This window comes from Vigna radiata, chromosome 4 (assembly GCF_000741045.1).
Source record: "Vigna radiata var. radiata cultivar VC1973A chromosome 4, Vradiata_ver6, whole genome shotgun sequence".
NCBI classification, from domain to species: domain Eukaryota; kingdom Viridiplantae; phylum Streptophyta; class Magnoliopsida; order Fabales; family Fabaceae; genus Vigna; species Vigna radiata.
Genome location: NC_028354.1, coordinates 5,065,244 through 5,083,614, shown reverse-complemented (window position 1 = coordinate 5,083,614; position 18,371 = coordinate 5,065,244). Strand labels below are relative to the sequence as shown.

The 18,371-nt window shown below is 35.1% G+C and overlaps 3 protein-coding genes across 7 annotated transcripts; 2 read left to right on the top strand and 1 right to left on the bottom strand.

The window, feature by feature from the left end:
* The first annotated feature begins 6,320 nt into the window (after positions 1–6,320).
* Positions 6,321–9,006, top strand: LOC106759188 (actin). Its single transcript, XM_014642227.2, has 5 exons — positions 6,321–6,533; positions 6,894–6,966; positions 7,079–7,472; positions 7,767–8,380; positions 8,728–9,006. Exons 2-5 carry the CDS (start codon positions 6,907–6,909, stop codon positions 8,791–8,793), a joined length of 1,134 nt encoding a protein of 377 aa, XP_014497713.1. The 5' UTR covers positions 6,321–6,533; positions 6,894–6,906; the 3' UTR covers positions 8,794–9,006.
* A 2,048-nt stretch (positions 9,007–11,054) lies between these two features.
* On the top strand, positions 11,055–15,316 carry LOC106759539 (U-box domain-containing protein 33). Its single transcript, XM_014642752.2, has 7 exons — positions 11,055–11,522; positions 11,620–11,738; positions 11,848–11,957; positions 12,337–12,862; positions 13,270–13,821; positions 14,050–14,772; positions 14,891–15,316. The coding sequence occupies exons 1-7, from the start codon at positions 11,276–11,278 to the stop codon at positions 15,071–15,073; spliced, it is 2,460 nt and encodes an 819-aa protein (XP_014498238.1). The 5' UTR covers positions 11,055–11,275; the 3' UTR covers positions 15,074–15,316.
* A 279-nt stretch (positions 15,317–15,595) lies between these two features.
* On the bottom strand, positions 15,596–18,115 carry LOC106758835 (epsin-3). 5 transcript variants are annotated; one of them, XM_022779637.1, is made up of 6 exons: positions 18,000–18,115; positions 17,659–17,850; positions 17,427–17,549; positions 17,171–17,332; positions 16,069–16,649; positions 15,596–15,975 (listed from the first exon to the last, which is right to left on the bottom strand). In XM_022779637.1, exons 2-5 carry the CDS (start codon positions 17,769–17,771, stop codon positions 16,097–16,099), a joined length of 951 nt encoding a protein of 316 aa, XP_022635358.1. In that variant the 5' UTR covers positions 17,772–17,850; positions 18,000–18,115; the 3' UTR covers positions 15,596–15,975; positions 16,069–16,096. The 5 variants fall into 5 exon arrangements, with proteins under 5 accessions (XP_022635358.1, XP_014497314.1, XP_014497315.1 ...); XM_014641828.2 differs by lacking the exon at positions 18,000–18,115 and having other exon boundaries at positions 17,659–17,991; XM_014641829.2 differs by lacking the exon at positions 18,000–18,115 and having other exon boundaries at positions 16,077–16,649; positions 17,659–17,991.
* Between the last annotated feature and the right edge of the window lie 256 nt (positions 18,116–18,371).

The following is an 18,371-nucleotide window of genomic DNA, read 5'->3' as shown; positions in this document are numbered from 1 at the left end:
GTTATTGTTTATTTGAATAAATTTGGAGGTAAACGAGAGTAGATTTGGAAGTAAAACTTGTGAGAATTAGCGTAGGATTTAATTTATGTGAAAAATTTACTTCAAAATGCACTGTCACCTACCTTCAAATCTATTCAACTAACAACAAAAAAATTTGTCATTAAATCCTCTCAATTACTCTCTCCGAAATCTACTCATGTGAACAAGGTCTTAAGTTTTTGGGCTGGAGGATATTGGTAGTTGGGTGTTGATCCCTCCACCCCCACGATTGGAACCTCCACCTCCCTAATTTTTTACAATTCTTTTTTAATTACAAAAATAATCTTATTTTTTACTTTTTCTTTTTACTTTTAACTTTATTTAATTAAGAAACTTTAAATTTCTACTTCACTCACAATCCCATCTCCCCCCCCCCCCCAAAAAAAAAAAAACTCGTTTGCTTTATATAGATTCAAACAAAACTCCATGTTCCAGTATACCATACTTTCAATTTCATGTACTGCTATTCCAGAAATTGCTCCCCCATTTTCAATGTTAGTGATATATAGCTGGAGTAAGGTAAACAATTTCATGCTTATCATCCACTTCACACATGCCCATATGTAGAAAAGGTTCTTCTTATGCCATTTTTGTTTGTCAATGCAAACAAAAATTGTTTTCTATAACATACTGCTCTCTATATCTTGTTCTTCGTAGTAGTAATTTTAATATATTTCCGTAGTTAACAATCCCAGTTCAGAGTAAGACCAATAGTTTAATTTTTAGGAAGAAATCTTTAAACTCCGTAATTTATAGTGAATTTTAATCTCATTCTACCGGTTGAATCAAAACCTTATATGATATTCTAATGAACAACACATTAATACTGTGATATATTATACGTGTATCTCCAAAATTTGATACAACCAATAATCATAATACCTTCAATTCTTTCTAGATTCGAACTCACTCATCCAGCTCCTCAAGAAGGAGAGGTGGGATTGTGACTCTAAAGTAGAAATTTAGGATTACTTAATTAAATAAGGTTAAAAGTAAAAAAAAAAAATAAAGTAAAAAAAGATAAAAAAAAAAGGTTATTTTTGTAACTAACTTTTTTTTTTTTTAAGTTTGGGAGTTGAAGGTCCCAAACGTGGGGTGGAAGGATCAACACACTTGGTAGTTTGTTGGATGTAAGAGGCTAAATCTAACTAACATATGTTTTTTAAAGGGCGTTTCTTCTTGCACCCATCAAATTTCTTCCCGCACCCCATTACAGAAAAAAAAAAACAATTCTGAACTGATTTAGTGTGTTCAGGAAATTGAAATAATCAAATACTGGTGAATAAAACAACGCAAAATACGAATTAATTCCATGGTAATGAGAGATAGAATCGAGTGGCCAAATTAGGTGGCTGTTTGGCCTATTTCTTGATTGTTGTGTGTACACAATTTAATTTGAAAGAATGCTAAAACTAGCAATGCCTTTAGTTCATGAAGATCAAAACATAATGACTCCCCCCACATCTATGTTTTTAATCATTACTAATAATGTTTCTATAGTTCACTGTTTTTTTTGTGTTTTTACATAAAACTAGAAGAGTAAAATAAAATTAAAAGGAATTAAAATTGGATTTCTGAAAGGTAAAAAGAAGAGGAGTTTTTTGAAAGTCAACTTATATTTTGGCAAAAGTAGTTTTGAGAAAATTAAAAAGCAGAAATTTAAGGAGTGGTAAAAAGGAGGCAAGAGAGAATGTTTCTCTTGGGAAAGTCAATGTATCGATTTCCATCTGCAGAATGATTGGTGACCCTTAAAGAAAGTCAATGGGAATCCGATCCCACAAGAAAGAGAAACACGAAATCTACTCTCACTAACTCCATGTTCCTCCAAATCAAAAACCTTCCCTACCCTAATTATGCCATCCATCATATTCTATGCCTTTTTCATTTCCTTATTATTCCCAGAGAAATTCAATTAATGCTGGAAGGAGAAGCTTTAATTATACGTACCAAATGAATGCACTACCAGGGTTACACGTTTCTCTAGAGTTACAATACAAGTGCATCAAATTAGCAAGCTACTACTACTAACTACAATACAAGTTATCAATATTCATCAGGATTCTAACTAAACAACACCTTTAACACTGTTTCACTCTCTTCTTCACGCCACCACCACCAAGATCTACCACACACGGCACCGGGAACAAAGATTCCAAATCTTGGGTCAGATCAAGCAGACTTCTTCGTCGACAAGCTTTTCTTTTCGAGGCCGGCTTCTGTTTCGTCTTCTTCGGTGCACCTGGGCATTCTGGGATCACCGGGATTTTCTTGTCCGAGGATGTTGGAGTCGTGTAACCGTCATCATCCTCGTTTTCTGATCCCACGTACGAGGAAGGAATGTCCAGTTTGAAGGTGATGGGACACACCGGTTTCGTGATGACGATGATGCTGTTGCGCTGGTGTTGGTTTTGCTGTTCTTGATGGCGATCCTTGTTGTCTTGTTGTTGTTGGCGACGTTCTTTCACCGATAGGTGTTTGAGTTTGAAAAGGTGGTGGTGATCTTCTTGGATAAAAGTCTGGCAGCCCTCGTTGGGTACCAGTAACCCCAGTTCTGGATCGACGAAGTTGGCCCCTTTGTCAGAGAGAAAGACTTTGGGATTGGAAGATACCCCCATGAAGAAAACAAGAGGTTTGGGAGAACAAAGGATGTTCAAGAAGATCGAGGTAGATGAAAGGGAAAAGGAAGAACATAAAGTAAAGTAATTAACGTGATGATAAGATAGCTGCTATAGGTGTAGGAAATGCATGGTGTATGAACACATAAAGAAATGAAACGAAAGAGTGTTTTTTTAAAGGATTTTTCTCTCAACCATGTTTGGATTGTAGCATTGCAGGCATTCTTGGTGTTTATGTTATGAAAGAGAGAGAGAGAGAGAGAGAGAGAGAGAGAAGGTAATAAGAAGCGGAGGATCCAATGCAAACAACAAATGCTAACACAACACAAACACCTTTCTCTCTCAACTCAATATATAACCTGCAGGAAGGGGAAAGTAGAGGATGACTTTTACTGTCACTCACCTTATAAACTATAAATGCATGTTGAAAAAGTCCACAATACCAATTTTAATTATTAAATACAAATAATGCATCAGAAAATAAATTGTAATAATAATAATGATGTAGCGCATGAATGCATTACAATGTGTAAAAATTTAATTTTTAGGGTTATTTGTGATTTGGTATCGTAAAAAAGTAAAAAAAGAAAATTGAAATATAATAATATAATCCATTTTGGCACCTGAGTTCTACAAACTTTGATGCAGAAGGCACGTGGTTGAGTAGCAAAATCATATGCTCTTAACGTGCATGCTACTAATTAAATTAGCGGTACATTTGACTTTTAAGGTATTAATTTTATCTGATAAAATGTGTGTTTGTTTATCAGTTTATGGTTAATTTTGAGGTGATTAAAAATGGGAAGAAAAATGTGCATAAGGCAGACACAGCAGACATTCGGTTTGTTGTTGGATGGAAGAGCAGCAGCAGATAGATGTTTGTGAGAATTAATTGCATTTTATTCTGCTTTCAACTTTAATAGCAACTTAAATTATGCCTTCACTTCTATTTAATTCAATAATCAACAATCATAAGCTAATACATACCTTCACTCACTCCATCACTATTATCATCAAATAATAAATTACCTTTTCTTTTCATAAATTATATATATGTAATAGGATTTTGTACAATAAAGAAAATATAAGATAAAACTGTTCATATAATAAATAAATAAATATTAACAAAGAAAAATAGTAATGTATGTATGAGTAATAATAATATGGTTATTTTGTTTTATTAGCCGGTGGAAAGATTTAATTACACAAATATCATTATATTGTATATCGTTTTATTTTTATATTGTATCTCAAATAAATATAAAAGTATGCATTTTATCATCACTTATAAATTATAGGTATAGCTATTAATTGTTGCTTCAACCTGGGGCTTCTTCCCGTAGAAGCTAGTTAATGTTTCCGTTTGTCCTTTTATATATTAAATCACACACAAATAATTCTATAAGTTAGGTTAATGATTGGACTCGGTTCATTATGTATGAAAATACTTCTTGTTATTTTAATAAATAATCCTTTACTCTAATTAGATAAACTTATTTTAAAAAACGGTATAAAAGTATTTTCACAACTTAATATATGAAGTCTTTTTTATCTTAATATCTTGGAAATAATGTGAAATTATTAAACATTTAAAAACTAAGGATATTATTAATGTATTTTGTTGAAATATTTTTCAATCTCACAACTAATAATAATTTGTAGACATATTATGTTGGGCTATACATAGTAAAAAAATATTAAAGTGAATGGAGTGATTTAGATTTGCATGAGGCGCAGTTAACTCTTGAACTGAAAAGTATGAACATCCAGACAGATGAAATCAAATACCTGATTTTTTTCGAAAAGAAACTATTAAAGTTATCTTTCCTTTATAAACAAATATATCCTTTTGGCAACGTTGAAACTTGAAATGCTCTCAGGATTTGCTTTATAAACATAGTTAGTCAACATTATTTTTAACTAATGATACTGCAAAGTCGAACATAGTTGAAAATTGTAAGAAATAATTTAAAAGAGTGTTTGTTACGTGATGATTTGGTTAATTTCACATGAAGTAAAATAGGAGGTGAACATTAATTTCACATGGAAATGGGTCCTACGTACTGTCTGTCATTTCTCACGTTCCTGATAATTGGGTTTCACTTAGGATTCCCAAACTTTACGTAGCACACTCTATCAATATCAACCACGGCTATGTTTTAGATTAATCTGTGAGTTTCGTTTTTTGGGGGTTACAACAAATGTCAAACAGAGTAACAATATTGTTTGTATTTTAGGAAGACGGAAAATAACTATATATATATAACTACCAGAGAAATCACTATATCAGTATAGTTATTACTTTACAAAAAAAGTAAGTAAGATATGATCCTTCTCGATAGGAGAAATTGACAAAGGGAATATACAGAAAAGAGAAGGAGGACCCAATGGGATTTGCCTGAATTTCACCACACCTATCTTCGAACATGATAAAAGTGACACGTCTCCAGGACCACACCACTTTATTCTAAGATTCTATATATATGTATATACTTTTATGTGGTTGGTTCCATCCAACTGAAGCTGCAATGCAACCTATGAGTGAGTGAGTTGACAACCTTATTATACGAAGGCTGTTTTTCATAGTATTCCTTTCTTCATTTTGGTTAAGCAATTTCTTTGATACTTCAGATGTTTGGTGTGTGAGAAAAGCTCCAAAGCTACCTGTCCGTAGTTGAGGGAATAATGAGGGATGAAAGCTAACATGTGATGCTGTTCCAAAAGTAATATGCATCTATTTTTAGTTAATTCAAAACCGTACCGTGGGTTAATTTGGGAGAATTATTCATGAAAACATGTCGCGGATTATAAGTGTATTAGTACTGGTTGAGCATAAAAAAAATAAGAAATAATAGAAAAGGTAGGAAAAAGTAAAGCATACATAACACACACTCTCATGGGGCATAATTGCAACCCATGCTCATGCCTAATGATTTTGCTTCCCATCTCAATCATGTCCCCATCCCTAACAATCATGAACCATCTTTCTTTCCTTAATTAATTTCCTCTTTTTATTTAACTTTATTACAAAACAACACTTTAATTTTTAGATGGTTAAGTTAATTTTAACTTTCTCCCTTTTGCATGACTCGTTTCTTCCTCCAGCATCGGATTCTTCGCTCTTGTCGTCTATAACTAACCTCCCAGTTCAATATACTTTCTCCTATACACTGTACCAATTTTAAATTTATTTAAAATAGCTTGAATCAAGCAATATTTAAATTTAAAAGGAAAAGAAAAAAAAAACTGAGAAAAGATATCGATGGAAGTGACCCGAATGAATGAGAATTGAGGCAAAGAGGCAAAGAGGCAGCAGGTGCAGTGGATGTCGTTTTGCATGGTCTCATGATTCGTGGAGGAATTTGTTTTGTCGTTTAATGAGAACATTATCGTTTTTCCCATATTTTGGTGTAGATATGTAGGAATGAGTCGTCCTTGGTCCGTCACGGAATTAATTGGATTGTGCGACAACGTGGACTGTTGCTACCTATCCAAATACCAATGTCCAATGTAATCTTATTTTCTTTCTTTCATCATTTATCATATTTTGGCCTATGCCAATGTACCTTTTTTTGTTTTTTTGCAAAAGCCACATGTGCAAGAGAAGACCCAGTGGGTCGAAACTAGGCCCAAATGGACTGAGGAGAAGATGAAGAAGAAGAAGCGCTAAAAATGGGCCAAGCTAATAAAAGCAATGTGTGTGCGGAGCCACAGATGGAAGGGACACGCGTGAAGAACGACATGAATGTCGTTCACAGAACCGGACGTTGTTGAGGCAATGTCGAGTGGAAGTGGACACTTTCATTTAAAAACCCAAACTCGTCGAAACTTGACGTTTGATTTGCGCGTCCAATTTCGTGCATCAGTTTTCGCCTTCAGGTATCTCACATTCTGTTACCAATCGTTTTTCCTTCTTTTCTTACCAACATTTTCATGCATTGCTTATTTCGCGTTTGAAGACCTTTGGTTATATTCACGTTGCAAGTGTGTTGTGATTCTGATCTGATCACCTAGGATTTTTGTAGAGTTTATAATTAAGATTAAGTGATCATGTCTTTTCTTCCGCAACTGGATGAATGTGTTTGATTACTTACTCTTTGATTTGTATGGATACTACCAGGCTGTGATCACTCTGTGATCGATTGTTGTGTATTTTTTTTCAAGTTAAAATTGTTTCATTTTTTTTTTCTCTTGGTCTTGTCTTTCAACTGTTTGAGAGGAAATGGATGGTTTGTGCAGATTTTGAAAGAGAATGGCCGACGGTGAGGATATCCAGCCACTCGTCTGCGACAATGGGACAGGAATGGTTAAGGTAAAAAAAAAATGAAAGTAGGAGTTATTGGATGTATAGTATGTTCTTTTGTGGTAATTTACTGTGAGTGTTTTGCACTGTACTGCATTGCGTTGCAATTTGGAACATGCAGGCTGGATTTGCTGGTGATGATGCTCCAAGGGCTGTGTTTCCCAGCATTGTTGGTCGGCCACGTCATACTGGTGTGATGGTTGGGATGGGGCAAAAGGATGCATATGTTGGGGATGAGGCTCAGTCCAAGCGTGGTATACTGACTCTGAAATATCCCATTGAGCATGGTATTGTGAGCAACTGGGATGACATGGAGAAGATCTGGCATCACACCTTCTACAATGAACTCCGTGTGGCCCCAGAGGAGCACCCTGTTCTGCTCACTGAAGCCCCTCTCAATCCAAAGGCTAATCGTGAGAAAATGACCCAAATCATGTTTGAGACCTTCAACACACCTGCCATGTATGTTGCCATCCAGGCCGTTCTGTCCCTCTATGCCAGCGGCCGTACAACTGGTTAGTCTTTCTTATGCTGTCTAATAAAAAAACAGGCAATCCTCTGCAAGGTTCAAATTTCCCTTGAAAACATGGACCGGAAAATTGAATGTGGAAAAAACAATAACTAGAAGGAGGGTCCGTTTGATTTCCTTTTCGCTTTTCTTATTTTAGAAACTGTCATATATTCAGCTGTCAATGCCTGACCCCATAAAGGGTGCATCAGTCTTGAAAACGATTTCAAAACTTGAGTTCATCTGCCTTGAAGCAACTGAGTTCATCTAACTTGGCTGGTTGGTACATTAATTTGTGTAGGTATTGTTCTGGACTCTGGAGACGGTGTCAGCCACACTGTACCCATTTATGAAGGGTATGCCCTCCCCCATGCCATCCTCCGTCTTGACTTAGCAGGGCGTGACCTCACTGATGCCCTGATGAAGATCCTCACTGAGCGTGGCTATTCCTTCACCACCACAGCTGAGAGAGAAATTGTAAGGGATATGAAGGAAAAACTGGCTTATATTGCCCTTGATTATGAACAAGAGCTTGAAACTTCAAAAACTAGTTCATCTGTTGAGAAGACCTATGAGCTACCTGATGGACAGGTCATCACCATTGGTGCCGAGCGCTTCCGTTGTCCTGAAGTCCTCTTCCAGCCATCCATGATTGGAATGGAAGCCGTTGGCATTCATGAGACCACATACAATTCAATTATGAAGTGCGATGTTGATATCAGGAAGGACTTGTACGGAAACATTGTCCTCAGTGGTGGTTCTACAATGTTCACCGGTATTGCTGACAGAATGAGCAAGGAAATCACGGCCCTGGCCCCAAGTAGCATGAAGATCAAGGTGGTTGCTCCACCCGAGAGAAAGTACAGTGTCTGGATTGGTGGCTCTATCTTGGCTTCTCTCAGCACTTTCCAACAGGTAAACATACTGTGATTCTAATGACGAAAGCAATTTGTGTTGTCAAAATGATAAACCCAAAACGGTGATTTCTCAAACATTTTATTACAACTGCATGGCGGAGACATCATCAAGTGTCTGATTGTCTTTATTTTAGTTTTAGTTCTGATCCTCTGATCTAAATCTCTCAGTTTGATAGCTTGGTTGCTTGAATTTTGCCTCCTTCTCACAACAGTTGAGTTTCACAGGCCAATTGGGATTTGTGTAACTTACTATGAATACTAATAGCAAGCAGTATCTCATGCATTTGCGCACACACGCTAGAATGTTTTTATTGATGAGAATACACTTGTTTTTCGGAAATGCAGATGTGGATTGCGAAGGCAGAGTACGATGAGTCTGGTCCTTCAATTGTACACAGGAAATGCTTCTAAATGCAGCAGAACGGCTTGGTGTCCTCGATTGGCAATACAGTAGCACCTTCCAATGATTGAAGAATTTTCTTGAAAAATGTTTGTGTTGTTAGAACAGTGAATTAAGATAAAGTGGAGTTTTATGGCAGATTAATTCTTTCATTTGTTTTGTTTTACCATTGTTAATTGTTGAACAGTTGATCTCTAATGATATATCAAAATCATTTCAGCTTATTACTTTTTTCTTCCTCCAAATCATCATATTCTTCTATCTAAACCTAAGTCAGATCCTATATTCTGTGTATGTTTGAAGTTAATTCGGACATCCTAATCAAACTGGTTTTTTGTTGGGTTATATGACATTAATAGGCTGATTCATTTTCACTCCAAGAATTTGGAGCTGGTTAAGATATAGGCGTAGAAACATGTGTTTGTGTTTTTGGTTGCTGAAGCAACATTTTGAATATTACACTGTATGCATATTACTTTGAATGCTTTTGCTAGATGTTAAAATTTCCAAACATTTTAAATACTTAAAAGTTGAATGTCTTACACAGCAAAGAACAAACAATTCAACAAGGAAGGAATAAAATCTCGTAACTCGAAAACACCTACCTCGGTTATAGACTCACTGTAACGTGCCAATGTATATGAATTTGGCTTGCCGTTGAAAACTTACATACTCAGATTCAAAAAGACAAAAAAACGAAACTTCTTATTCAAACATAGGTTATATCTTCAGAATCTTCAAAGAAGTTATTACATATTATTAGGTATTTAAAAATTTCAATATTGTTTTTATCTTTTGCACTACATGCCCAATTAAGAAAATAAAAGAGTTATTGAAATAAGATAAGATAATTAAGTTAAAGACACAAGTTAAGATCTTTGCTTCTTTTAAGATTTAAAACTATTGAAGAGAATGAATGAATTTCTTTAACACATGAACAAAAATAAATTATTAAACACTATTACTTTATAAACAAATATAAATTTTTAAAATTTTTAAAATATATAAATGATTGCAAGTACAAAATTATAAACTATAAAGTCAACATTGTGGGTTGTTAAGAACTGAATTTATCTAAAAAATAATCCAAAAATTATCAGAAAAGTTCATAATAGGTTAAAATCAAAATTTCAGGATTGACTGGAAATTTTTTTCGACAATAAAACGGTTTGGTTTGGTTTGACATTTTAGATTGATTTAAATCAAACTAAAATAAATTATTTAAATAATATTATGTAATTTATTATTTTATTCATATACTAGATTAAAACCTAATTTATTTAACTTGATGAGTTACACAAAAATGTGTAAAAGGAGTAAAAACAAAATTATCTTGATAATTCGAACGTTATATTACATTATTACTCTTAGAAAAGAAAAATGTTAAAGTAAAATAAAAGAGCATTGAAAATAATACAGATAGATTGATTTTGATGATTATATTTTAAATTTTTACATAATATTGTAATATGTTTTGCAGAAATTTGGAGATTATCTAATTATGTCACGATGTATAAATAAGATGAAATAACTTTTACTTTTTATTTTTTTATTATAAAAATGTAGATACTGATTATCTCTCTATAATTTATTTTAGTTCACTCACTAATAAAAATAAATAAAACTGTCATTTTATACAATATTATATAATAATAAAAATTATATAATGGAACACGTAAATCCGCCGTACTAAACCTCAAAATTTAGTATAGTAATCTAAACCAAATCTATCTATTTCCATATAATTTGTACGCGGCATCATAAACATCTGTAATAAAGAGAATCCAACAAATATAAAAACAAAAGACGATGTTAGAAATGAGTGTATAAATTCTAAATACGTAATTAGTCATATCTCTGAACTGTTAAGGTTAGGATTTTCCGCGGATTAGGTTAGCAACAAGCCTATTGTTTGACCTAAATCAAAGTATAATTTATTTTAAAGGATATTAGCTTTTAATTTTTTTTATAATAAAATGTCATTTTTATAATAAAATGACAAAAGCAAGTCACATGTTTAGTTTATAGAAAAATGGTAGTTGAGTGAAATTAAACATATAAAACACCATAATTACAAGAAAATCTTAGAAGACTGGGTATTAACTAACTAATAAATTCCAGTTATCTGTAGAGAATGTTGTGACTTTGCCCAATGGAATTGATCTCACCGACAGGTTCATCTTTTCTACCATTATTGTTACTTAGTACTCACGAATACGACAAACAAAACGAGATTCAGAGTAACATTCTAATTTGCAGGTATTTAGAAATATGTTAATGTATGAAGAAAGAAAGAACATGAAAAGGTTTGGTTTTTCACTGCAGTGGAAAACGAGATGACTCCAATTTCCACACGCCATTCGCGTGGAGTCAACTAAAAAGTCAAACGTTTAACGGGGTTCCATTTCAATTCAATTCAATTCGCATCCCAATCCAGCAAATGTTGTGATTTCTGTTCCTACCATCCAATAATTCAGTTCCTGCACTGCACCAATGGAACTTTTGAAACCTCTGCACCCTCACCATGCACCCATTTTGTGCCTTCCCTTCCACGGCCACCCCTCTTCTTCCCAATCTCAATCACAGCTTCCCCTCCCCATGCCTCCCAAGGTTCATGTAGCTGTTGGAAAATCGATTGATAAAGCTGTTACCTTGCTCCAATGGACCTTTAAGCACTTTCAGAACTCTGAAATCGTTATATTACATGCTTATCAACCTTCTCTCACGATCCCCACTCTCTGTAAGCTCGTTTCTTTCAATTCTCGTTGTGAATTATGGTGGTTTCTACTCTGCCCCCATTTTTCGCTTACTGCGTCTCTTTGAATTTTGTTGTGTAGTGGGGAAATTGCCTGCATCACAGGCTAGTCCTGCTGTGGTGTCTGCTTTTCGAAGTGTGGAGAGAGAACAGACCATGAAGCTTTTAGACAAGTACTTGACCGTTTGCCGCACAGCTAGGGCAAGCCTCTTCTTTTTATTTTCCTTTTAATGACTGCATTTATTTATATTGTAACTTATGGTAAGAAACCTATTATTAGCTTTGCTTTTAATATAAATTTTCCTGTCAGGTTAAGGCAAGCGTTATAGTAACAGAAGTTGATCAAGTCCAAAAGGGAATTGTTGATTTGGTCGTTAAGCATAATATTCAGAAGCTTGTCATTGGAGCGGTGCCAGAAAAGTAAGTTCTTCCTTCATTGTCTATTAAGCCAGTGTTCTTTGCAATTGTCTGTTATTCTTTCTTTTCCTGCATTTTTTTTTGGGGTTGGGGGGAGGGAGGGAGAGAAGGATGATTATATCTTCTGTATAGAACTGCCAAGCTACTAGTTAGTCTTCCATGTAGTTTGGATAGAGTTCATTTATTCTTGTGACTCTCATGAATTTCGTATCCTCGTGTCTATTGCTTCTGTAGAGAGTTGAGAACTTCACAACTGGTTTTATTTTCTTGTCATAACTTGGAGGCTGCAATCTACTTCTGTTGTGTCCGTTTTTGTCCCATTTCTTTCACCGAATGGATCAATAAATCTTTCCACTTACAAAATCATCGTGGAAAATTGCAGTTGCATGAAAGTGAAAAGAAATTCTGGTAAAGCAAATTACACTGCCAAAAATGCTCCTCCTTTCTGTGAAGTATGGTTTATCTATAAAGGAAAAGTCATCTGGACAAGAGAGGCTTCTGAAACACCATGTTCTTCATCCTTGTCCACTCAACCTGAGATTGCCACCGCAGAAAGCTTGAGATGTAGATCTTTTCAATATGGTAAGAATGAATTATTTGACTCGGAGTGTCTTCAACCAAATTCGGCAAGATCTGCCACTGGTTTTGGAATTGGAAGTTGGGTTCATGGGGAAATCACTGAAACTGGAGCCACTTTTTCATCCAAAGCATCCAGTTGTAGCAGTCATTGTTCCTCTCAAAATTCTTCTCGTGCTCATTTAGATACATACTTAGAGGCCATGGAAGAAAAAATTAACAACCAACTTATTGAAACCAAGAGAGAAGCCGAGGCAGTAGCAGATGAAGCCTCTGCAGAGCTATTAAAGTGTGAGAGGTTAGAAGTTGAAGCCATGGAAGCCATCAGGAAGGTAAGCAAAATCTAGTGATTGTAAATCATTGAAGATTTCTGAAGCCAATAACCTTCTGGCTTTTGCCCTTATTTTCTAGTCATGTGAATGAGGAATTAAGTATTTTTTTTCTTAAGTTTTTTCAGAAACTTTGACAAGAGCATTACAGCAAGACAGAATCCCTCCTGAAAATACTGGGATTCTGCAAACAATTTTCTGAACCTAACATTTTCAGGCCAGAATTGTAGAAGAAGCATCATTTTTAATATTTGCTTAAGTGAAATTGTGTGGAAATTTCTATGACGGGATATTGTATGATTTAGCTGTATCCTTTCTATCTCCAAACCATTGTGACCTGTGATGGATAGTAAGTCTATAGTTTAGCTGATTTCTTAAGCTCCCTACGAAAGTTATATTCTATCTTACAGGTCAATTTGTTTGACTCTGCCCGTGTTCGTGAAGTAAAGCTTAGAAAAGAGGCTGAGGATGCACTCAGAGCTACTGTAGAAGAACAACAAAAGCTCTTGAGTGAGAGTGAAAAAATTGCTAACGAGCTTCAAATGACCATGAGAAATATTGCGCTGTTAGATAGTCGTGCTCAGGAAGCAAATCGTAGACGTGATGAAGCTGCAGATGAACTATCACTAATTCAGGAATCCATCTCAACCCTGTGGCAAGAAAGGCAGCAGATAAGGAGACACAAAATGGAATCCCTACGTTGGCTTGAGCGGTGGAGAAGTCGAGGACAGGTTGGAGCAGCTCATTGCAATGGGGTCATTGGCTTTCCTGAAGAATTACCTGAGTTAGCTGAGTTTTCATCATCAGATCTTCAAAATGCCACATGTAATTTTTCCAACAGCTTTAAAATTGTGCAAGGTGGATTTGGTTGTATATACAAGGGGGAAATGATGGGTAGGACTGTTACTATAAAAAGGTTCCATCAACATAATATGCAAGGACCAATGGAGTTTCGTCAAGAGGTTAGTTCCCCCCATAAAGATTTTTCTGCCAGTTAAAATTATTATCTTAAAATATAGAGATGGCTTCAGAGGATTGGATGTGGAAACTTTAATGTTGAGGCATTTTACATTCTACCTTTTTTTTTTTTTTTCACAACACTGATAATGGAGTTGTTTTCTATTTCCCTCACTCGTTTCTTTTTCCTGTGTTTGTTAGATTCCACTGATGTTATCCGTTTTTGTGATCAGGTTCAAGTTCTTGGTAGTCTCCAGCACCCTCATTTAATCACATTGCTTGGTGTTTGCCCTGAAGCCTGGTCAATTGTATATGAGTACCTCCCCAATGGAACTCTTCAAGACTACCTATTCCGGAAAAGCAACAATTCTCCTTTAACATGGAATACCCGAGCACGAATGATTGCTGAAATCGCTAGTGCTCTCTGCTTCCTACATTCTTTTAAACCCGAAACTATTATCCATGGTGATCTGAAGCCAGAAACTGTACTACTTGATTCTTCACTTCGATGCAAGATATGCGGATTTGGATTCTGCAGTCTGGTAAGTGAGGAGTCTCTCCTCCGTCCTAGCTTCCGTTTGAGCACTGAACCAAAGGGTGCTTTCACATATACTGATCCAGAGTTTCATAGAACTGGAATACTAACAACAAAGTCTGACATATACTCCTTTGGGCTCATCATTTTACAACTCCTCACTGGTAATACTCCAGTTGGATTAGCAACTCTAGTACGCAATGCAGCTTCATGTGGAAAATTGTCTTCAATTCTTGATTCTTCAGCTGGAGAATGGCCCTCGCCTGTGGCATCGCGTTTGGTCGAACTAGGATTGCAATTCTGTCAACAAAATCGTAGAGACAGACCAGATTTAACGCCTACACTAGTGAGAGAATTGGAGCAGATGCATGCTTCAGAAGAGCGACCAGTGCCGTCTTTCTTCTTATGTCCAATCCTTCAGGTAACTTCTTTTCTAAAAATAAAAGAGCTTCACATAACTTGGTTCAGGTAAATTTTATACTGTTAAAAGACAAAGATCCTTATGTATTCTATTTTGCTCTTTTGGATTCCCTCTTCAGGAAATAATGCATGATCCTCAAGTTGCAGCAGACGGATTTACCTATGAAGGAGATGCCTTACGTGAATGGTTGGAAAATGGGCACGACACTTCTCCCATGACTAATCTGAAATTGAATCACCTATTTCTTACTCCCAACCACGCACTTCGACTTGCCATCCAAGACTGGCTTTGCAAATCTTGAAGCTTCCTTTGTTCGTTTAGGGCTAAAGTGCTCTTTTTTATCCTCATTAGTTTTCGTCCCAAGATTTTCTTTTGTTTTGTGCGTGTGGTTGTAAATGTATTTTGTATGCCACAAAAAATTGTCAATTTGATCTGATCCCAGCTTACGCCATTCAAATAGACAGAAAAGAAATTGTATTTTGGCCACAATTTGCAGCCCAGAGAAAAAAAAAGGATTATGACTTTAGTATTTTATGGGATTAAACTGACAATTGTCACACATTTTAGGGGCAAAAGAAACAATTTAGCCTTTTGGATATGCAAATATTTGTATATATTCTATTTTTCAAATTGCGTGCCTTCGTTCTGCACCTTTCATCTATATTAAGTCTTGAAATGATGGATATGTTTTAAGAGTCTTTCTATAACTATTTACTGAAGAGAAAAGAATTGAAATTTGTTTTTACATAAATTAATTTATGAAAACTATTTCATACAATTTTCTAAATTTCTTTCAGAACTATAGATAATTTATTTCAAACACTTTCCAAATTTAACGTTAGTTGTTTTATGGTTGTGCCCTCACTACATACCCGCTATAAAAATCATGTCACATCCCTAGACTTGCTTGCATCTAATCTGCATGTAGCAGAAAATATGAGCAAATTGTTTGGATCTTTATGTTTGTAACATATAAATCTATGGCTCACAGTGATGAATAAGCTGCCATTAAAATAAGCCATGGCTAGCTAGGCCAGGTAAAAGCTAAAGAGATAGGATATGTTTTGTCGGGCGTATGTGACAGCTCTAAATCAGAATCTGCAGCAATCAGGTCTCTGCTTTATTTATACTCGTTCATCATTCCAATATGCCTTCTTCTAGTTCCAAATCTACAAACATTTTGCCTTTTCTTCTGGTGGAAAACTGTAGGAGGAAACAAAGGTAATCCATATACACAAATACATATAGTATAAGACCATGATTGGAATAATTTTCTGCACAAGAAGTGTAATATACCTTGTTACCTTCATTCTAATGTTTAACTTCATACAGAAGGAAGAAGGGAAGAAGTGGAATGCATTTCTTTGGAGTTAAAGGGGTGATCATCTTCGGCTGTAAATATACCATTCTCTTGGTTACCATCTAAAAGTGGATTGGATTCCCCTTTCAAGTTCCATAGATGGAATTCCTCCTTGCTAGTTGTCTCAGATTTCTGATGCATTTGAGCGTTTCCATGATCATCCAAGTAGCTCTCTGGCTCTACACAATCATCGTGAGACTTGAAAACTCCTCCCTCATGACTAGGAGTACGAGATTTAACTGCTGCTGTTTGCAGAAAATGGTTTGAGCCAAATGACTGGTTTTCCTGGCTGTGATTGTTGTTGAAGTCAGAGTTAGATCTGTCAAATGTGGCTGGCAATGATTTTTCATGCAGAACTCCTTGTGCATGAGTTGACCTTTGACTGAAACTTCCAAAACCTTGAATTCCTCTGGACAAATTCCGAGCACGGTTTCTTTCTTCCTTAAGGAGAGTTCCTTCTTCCATGAGTTTCAAAATCCGTTCTGATTTTTTTCTAACAGTTACACCCCAATTGAACCTGCATGCACATTCTCACCAAGCTCTCATTAATCACTGTCTATAATAATTTTCTTGCACTTTCACTCAACCGATTAAAAATGGTTCCAATTTAAAATGTAATATTTGCAAAATAATTTTGTCACACATTAATATTGGATGACGGTATAAAAATAAATACATTTGATTTCTTAAAAATCTAAAACACATTTGATACTTATCATACAAATAAGTTGAAAAATGTTGTACAAGGATCATTCATGACTATAGTCTAATTAAAATTCATTGTTATTTTGTTCGGACTCGATTATATTTAGAACTATAAAAGTAGTAGTTAAATCAGTTTAATATTATTATTTTCAATGTTTTTTCTAAATTACTTCCAAGTTATTTTTATTGAGAATAACATTTAAGTTTAAAGATAAATGTATTTTTGAAATAGACATATTAAATAAGATTGAAGATCAAATATCACCATTGTTTTGGTTATATCTAAGTATTGAGGATGCATTATCATGGAAATCTAATTAAACCAGAACATACCCACTCGCATCAGTAAAGTGGAAATCTTTCATCTGACTAATTACATCTTTGTCACTCTGAAATTCCTCTGCAACACTTTCTGGTCCATGAGTCAACAGGTGCTCCACCACAATCAGAGAATTGTAAGATGCCCTCCAATTCTTCTTCTCAAATTTAAGGAGTCTGTTTTAGAATTATTCAATTCATTCATTTTTTTTTTATCAGATGGCAAGCATCAATACCAATAACTTGAAGAAGAAAAAGCAGGCAGAAAAACCTTTTGTGCAGAATCTCTACAATCCTCCAATAATCATCAAGCTCAAAAGCAGCCCTTGAAATTGATCTAAGTGTTGGAGAATCTGGGGCCCATGGATTTCCTTTGGTAACTTCTTCTGTCATGCTACAAATAGGAGAAGACCACAAAAGCTATGTATTACAGATGGTTTCTTTGGCTGTGAAACACATAAAATGTCAAATCTTATAGTTGAATCATGAAAAGAGAAGCTTACAGTTCTGCTGGAGTAACATCAGTGAGAGCTAACCTAGCAGTCTTGAATTTTTCCTTGAGGAAGAAAGAAGCTTGCTTTTTAAAATCACGGAACAAAGGTGTGCGTGTGCCCATTTTTTGGTTAACAACAGGAGTGACATCACATATCTAAACCGAATCAGTTCCTTCAAATCTTCTTGAGTTAGATAACAAGCTGAGGCATGAACAGGAAAGTTGAGTTTTTGATGCAGATGATTGAAACTAGCAGAAACTATTTTAAAAGAATTTATTTATTATATTCTAAAGTTGAATATTTTGAAAACTTGTAGGGATTTTGAGAAGTCAGCGTATGTGCGGTGCAACCTTGTTTGAGCTTGAACATTGAATATTCAGATGGTTGATTTATAGCTTCTTGATCTTATCCTTTGAGATCATCACCCCCTGACTATAGTATTATGCATATCAAGAGAAAGCAACACCGTCATCTTAGGGCTATGTGGCTCAACCATCACAGAGTAGGACCAATTCATACGGATTATCATTAAAAACTATAATAAATCTATAATAAATAGGATACAAATGTGGACATTTTTACTGATGTTATTCACTTTACTCATTTTTATCCAAGGTGAATTTTAAATCATTTTGAATTCTTAACATTTTCTGTTTAGTACACCTTCCATCTCACGCATAACAGTTTCTAATCACAGATATTATGAAGTTAAACTCTTTTGT

What these genes read in the sequence shown, in the direction of transcription:
- LOC106759539 (XM_014642752.2), top strand. Translation starts at nt 11,276, where the DNA reads ATGGAACTTTTGAAACCTCTGCACCCTCACCATGCACCCATTTTGTGC. An exon ending in TCTCACGATCCCCACTCTCT is followed by an intron (nt 11,523 to 11,619) that starts GTAAGCTCGTTT and finishes TTTGTTGTGTAG; the next exon opens with TGGGGAAATTGCCTGCATCA. An exon ending in ATTGGAGCGGTGCCAGAAAA is followed by an intron (nt 11,958 to 12,336) that starts GTAAGTTCTTCC and finishes GGAAAATTGCAG; the next exon opens with TTGCATGAAAGTGAAAAGAA.
- LOC106758835 (XM_022779637.1), bottom strand. Translation starts at nt 17,771, where the DNA reads ATGGGCACACGCACACCTTTGTTCCGTGATTTTAAAAAGCAAGCTTCT. An exon ending in GATGTTACTCCAGCAGAACT is followed by an intron (nt 17,550 to 17,658) that starts GTAAGCTTCTCT and finishes TCCTATTTGTAG; the next exon opens with CATGACAGAAGAAGTTACCA. An exon ending in CACTTTACTGATGCGAGTGG is followed by an intron (nt 16,650 to 17,170) that starts GTATGTTCTGGT and finishes ATGTGCATGCAG; the next exon opens with GTTCAATTGGGGTGTAACTG.
- LOC106759188 (XM_014642227.2), top strand. Translation starts at nt 6,907, where the DNA reads ATGGCCGACGGTGAGGATATCCAGCCACTCGTCTGCGACAATGGGACA. An exon ending in TGCCAGCGGCCGTACAACTG is followed by an intron (nt 7,473 to 7,766) that starts GTTAGTCTTTCT and finishes TAATTTGTGTAG; the next exon opens with GTATTGTTCTGGACTCTGGA. An exon ending in CTCTCAGCACTTTCCAACAG is followed by an intron (nt 8,381 to 8,727) that starts GTAAACATACTG and finishes TCGGAAATGCAG; the next exon opens with ATGTGGATTGCGAAGGCAGA.